Source organism: Cannabis sativa, chromosome 3 (genome assembly GCF_029168945.1).
Source record: "Cannabis sativa cultivar Pink pepper isolate KNU-18-1 chromosome 3, ASM2916894v1, whole genome shotgun sequence".
Taxonomy (NCBI): domain Eukaryota; kingdom Viridiplantae; phylum Streptophyta; class Magnoliopsida; order Rosales; family Cannabaceae; genus Cannabis; species Cannabis sativa.
The window spans coordinates 71,849,071-71,854,061 of record NC_083603.1 but is presented as its reverse complement, the minus strand read 5'-3'; the positions used below and the strand labels follow the sequence as shown (position 1 = coordinate 71,854,061).

General features: G+C 30.7%; 1 protein-coding gene across 1 annotated transcript; it reads right to left on the bottom strand.

The window, feature by feature from the left end:
* Positions 1-452: 452 nt before the first annotated feature.
* Positions 453-2,208, bottom strand: LOC115711482 (H/ACA ribonucleoprotein complex subunit 2-like protein). Its single transcript, XM_030639821.2, has 4 exons — positions 1,996-2,208; positions 1,691-1,760; positions 1,311-1,416; positions 453-900 (listed from the first exon to the last, which is right to left on the bottom strand). Exons 1-4 carry the CDS (start codon positions 2,129-2,131, stop codon positions 739-741), a joined length of 474 nt encoding a protein of 157 aa, XP_030495681.1. The 5' UTR covers positions 2,132-2,208; the 3' UTR covers positions 453-738.
* Positions 2,209-4,991: the final 2,783 nt, after the last annotated feature.

The window sequence follows — 4,991 nt, the reverse complement described above, 5'->3', positions numbered from 1 at the left end:
TTCTCACATAATATTGTTACCACTTTTTCATTTGATTTTTCTTTCTTTTTTTTTTTTTAAAAAAAAAAAAAAAAAAAAAAAAAAAAAAAAAGTGATATAGATTTTAAGTAATTTTTGTATTTATTTTAAATACTTAATATAATTTTAATAATTAAAAACAAAAAATAAATTTAATTTTTTTTTTCTTAATCAATATTTTAAACTCTAACTCCAACCTAAACCTTGAAACTGAACTAAGCCTTCTAATCCAAATCCAACATAAATAAAATCAAATAAAAATAAAATTTACAAAACATACTTCTATTTTTTATTTTTAAAATTAAAAAAAAAAACAAAAATAATTATAGAATAAATTTATATTTTTCAAAATCAAATTTTAACAAAAACGTTACCAAATTACTCGACATAACATTTGCATGCTTGCAACTGAAAAAATGTCAAACCCCATGTAATGAATAAACATACAATTTTACCATAATGAATTCTTTCTTTTGGCCAGTAGTATGGATTAATGTCCCTATTAATATGAGATGCAAATTCACTAGTCGCTATCTCTTAAAATAGACATCCAAAGTTTGCAATAAAAAATCAAATAAAGATGACTGGGAAAGAAAACATTATGATACAAAACCGAGCCACAGACACATTTGCAAATGAAAGTACTACATCAAGGGAAAAGCATAAAAGAAGCTACGCTAAACAACTACGAGTACAAGAAAGGCAACAATATTACTTCTCTCAGAAAAGTGTGGATGCAAGTTCAGAAACCTCTGTTTTAACCTGGTCATAATCTGACTTTAGTTTTTCCAGTTCCTCTGGGCTCAGTTCTCCCTTGGCGGGCTTGGTCATTACCAGAACGCAGCAAGTTGGCCTCTTTGTGGCCCCTGCATTTGCCAGATCCTGAAGAAACACCATTGGTCAGAGGCTACATAATATGGGCTGGAGAGAACAAAAGAACAGAGAGCTTTCACATCCTAGGGGTAGCCTAATAGAGACAGTAATGATCTATCAGGGCAAGCTAATATACCATATATAAAGAACATTTCTGTTAGGGGCCATGGTGCTTAGCACCACATTGAGGCGTCCTATAAATAGTTAAAGTAAGACAAGTATGACCTGATATCAAATTGCGCCAATAGCAATTATAACACTTTATGAAGGCACTATGCACTTGGGTGCCCTTTAACATTTCTCTCATATTTAGAGGACAAAGTAATAACATACTCTAAAAATGACTCGAGGAAAGGAATAAAAACCCAAAAATGTCAAATTCGAATATGAAAAGAGTGATGTATTATTCATAAACTTACTTCTTTTGAGGGGACGTATACATAGGGAATTTCAGCTTCTTCACACAAAATTGGAACATGAGTGATGACATCAATAGGAGAAATATTCCCAGCTATAACACATACTCTACATCCATAGGAAAAGAGAAAAAGAAATCATCAACAACATCCATTAATGCAATAACATTGTATTAAGCAATCTTCTAACAAGGCAACCACATCAGTGTTGTTTACATATTAGTTAGAGCAGAATATAAATATGCCTACATACATTAGTTGTCATAAACAAACATGACTATATAACTACAAGGCGGATAACTTTGCAATATGTTTTGCCACCTTGTAACGCTAAACAAATCAACCATTATTTCTCATAGAAACAAATAAGCAGTAAAACTGACCCCTTTTGGCCACGTCTTATACTTTTGACCACCTCTTTTACTCCTCTCTTCAAGCATTTGTGCTCAGCAGCTGTAAGAACAGAGAGCCAATTTAACCATTATCACAAACTACATCATCATTGAGTCATATAAACCATATTGAACATTTTTTTAATAAGGAAAATAGACCCTTCTATCAAACATCTCACATGCAATTGGAACTCGAAAATATCAAAGCGCAAAATAATCCATGAATCGATGGGTTTTCTCAGAAACTAGACAGACTGATAAAGAGAACGGAATCAAAAGAGGGCCAAAAAAAATACCTCTACGGACTAGCTTTAGGGTTCGCTTGCAAAGCTTCTTGCCAGCTAGAGGTTTGGCAATGGGAGCGAGAGCTTGCATCTTCTTCTTTTCTTTCTCCTTCTGATGAGACTTCTCTACTTCGCTATCGCTTCCCATTTTCTTCTTCTGTTCACACACAGTGTCCTTCGATGAGTTATGGCAGAAGAGAATGAGACTAGGGTTTCTCTGTTTTCTAGGGTTTAAGCGGCTTAAGTGTCAGCCTTAACACGTGCCACCCTCCCGCACGTATTGGGTTCAACTGACCAGCCTTAACTTCTGGACTGGGCCATCACTGATGCTGGGCCTAACACTTTGTTTGGTAAGATGGAAGACAAATGGTAAAAATAGATTAAATATAGGTATTATTTCATAAATACACAAAAATAATAAAAAAAAATTACAAAAAAAAACGGTTATACAAAATTTTAAATATTTTTATGATTTTTATAATTTATTACAGAAAATAAGGTCTTTTATGCATTTTAATGTTACACTCTTGTTTATTTGTTGTTGATTTTTTATTCTTTATACGTTATTTTTTTTGTTGTTATTTTGATATTCTTTGAATATTATTATCCTGCTAATTTTATGTAGTTTTCTTATTGTTTTGCTATTGTTTTTATAAAACACCGTATAAATACAAAAAAAAATCTTTGAAAGTAAAATTATAATTTTTTTTTACAAAAAATATTACTCTATGTAATTATTCCTTAAATATAAGAAAATTTACAAATTTATATACTTTATATTAATTTATTATATTATATGTGAAAATTTATATAATTTATATTAATTAATTATATTACATGTAAAAAAAAAATTAAAATTTATTATATATCCAATTAACATGAGAACATATATTTACTTTTATATTATTAACATTGCTTTTAGCCAATAATGCTAAGTCAATTAAAATGATAAAAATCAATAATAATTAAGCAATAAGAACATAGAGATTTATAGAGGTTCGGCCTCGTGATAGTGGTAATAGCCTACTCTCATTTTACTTGTATTATTTGTGAGAAGATAAGTGATTGAGTTTCTTGATCTCTCTCGAAAGTTTACAATTTTACAGCATAAGAGCTCTCTTGAATAATATAATTCGAATCCCTGAATAATGAAATGAATTCAGTATTTATAGGGAAGAAATACATCAATTAGGTTTAAAAAATAATGAGAAATAATAAGGGAAAATAATGTTTCCTATTTTACAATAGTAATGTGTGGAATTCCCATTAAAATATGAATTCAATTAATAAAATAAATAAGGAAAGTATCTCTAAAGATTTCAGACGCATTTATCCTAGCGGGTACAAGCAAGCTAGCTGCGAGATCGACACTGGTTGGACAGTGTTATTTATCTTGTTTGGATATTCCAGCTTACTATTCAAACAAACTAATTTTAAGGTATAATTCACTCTGGAAGGCATCCCGAGGATGGTGCCACCTGTCCAAGTCTTAAAATATCTTATTTCCCCTTTTAAAATACTATGATTATAGTAATCTTATTCTAAATAAGGTCAAAATACAAAAAAAATATTTCTATATAAAAAATTTAATTTCTGACATTATATTTAAAAATAAGATAAAATAATCAAATTTCAAAGAAAATAAGAAAAGAGGTAAGCAATACTTGATTTTAACCTATTTTCAAATTCAAATTACACTAATATCTAAAATTGATTAAAATAAAATTAATTAATTTCTGATAATTAGATTTGAAAAATGAAAAACAAAAATCAAAATACAAAACTACACAAAAAACGGAAGTCAATTCCATGAAATAGCATGAAAAATCGAAGAAAATAAAGAAAAATTGCACACTGTACGGATGGTATGTGTTGCATACCACCCGCGCGTGCTTAGGGAGTGATCTGCCGAGTTTCCTCGGCGTTGGGAGGCTGCAAGCAGCCCTTCCGGGCGCGTGGGTAGGGTGATCACCACCCCGATTTTTCCCGATTTTCAAAAATTCATAACTAATTCAAATAAAATCGAAATCGAGTTCTGTAAAAAAGTAAATTGCTTAGAATTTTCCAAACTATCCAATAAAAATAATTTCAGATATAGATAATCAATTATTTTTCCAGGATTCACAAACATCAATCAAACATCAATATGACACACCATGAAACCATCCAAATCACAAACAAATCGTTTTAAGTCCAAATTTCTTGCAAGCAAATCAATTACCATGGCTCTGGTGCCAGTTGTTGGAATTATATTTTACCAGGATCTTAGATCTACTCACAAGTATGTTGATTTAACAACCTAAATATGAACTTCTAAAACGATAAATAAAAAACACATAAAAGTTAAGAAACCTTACAATGATGGCAGCGAAATTAAGTGTCTCCTTCCACTCTGATCTCTAACCCTTGATTCCTGTCTGTAGCAGAGTATAATCAAGATCTGAGCCCGAATGTCCTTCAGTTGGATGTGATCCTTCACAGTCTTCCAATCTATGATTGAGGTACTGTATGTTGTGTGTGGGCACTTCTCTCTCACAAGGAATTCAAAATTTTCTCTATTTTTCTCTCTTGATTTCGTGTGATACAATATGGCATGAATATCAAAGCATTCTAAAAGCATACCAAGAGTAGAGAGGAGGCGGCTTTATATAGGAAAAGGGAAGAGCTCAACTTTCCAAATAAACAGTTTCCTCTTTTACTGTGTAATTGATTAACTACCTTATTTAGTGTGATCCACCACTTTTCTATTATTGCTAGGCTTTGATTAGCAATTACATGGTAATTAAAATTGAAAATAATAATTGGAAAACTTGTAAAGAGGTGGCCGGCCATGGTGTAATATGGGCCTCACTTGGATTTTGTAGTTTCCTCAATTTTATTTCTATTTCTCCGAAAATGCCACTTTTCCAATTCTAACCATTTAAATGTCAAAACTAATTATTTAATAGCTAAAATAGATTATTAAATAATATTGTCATTTAATATAATTATTAATTAGACATACAAAG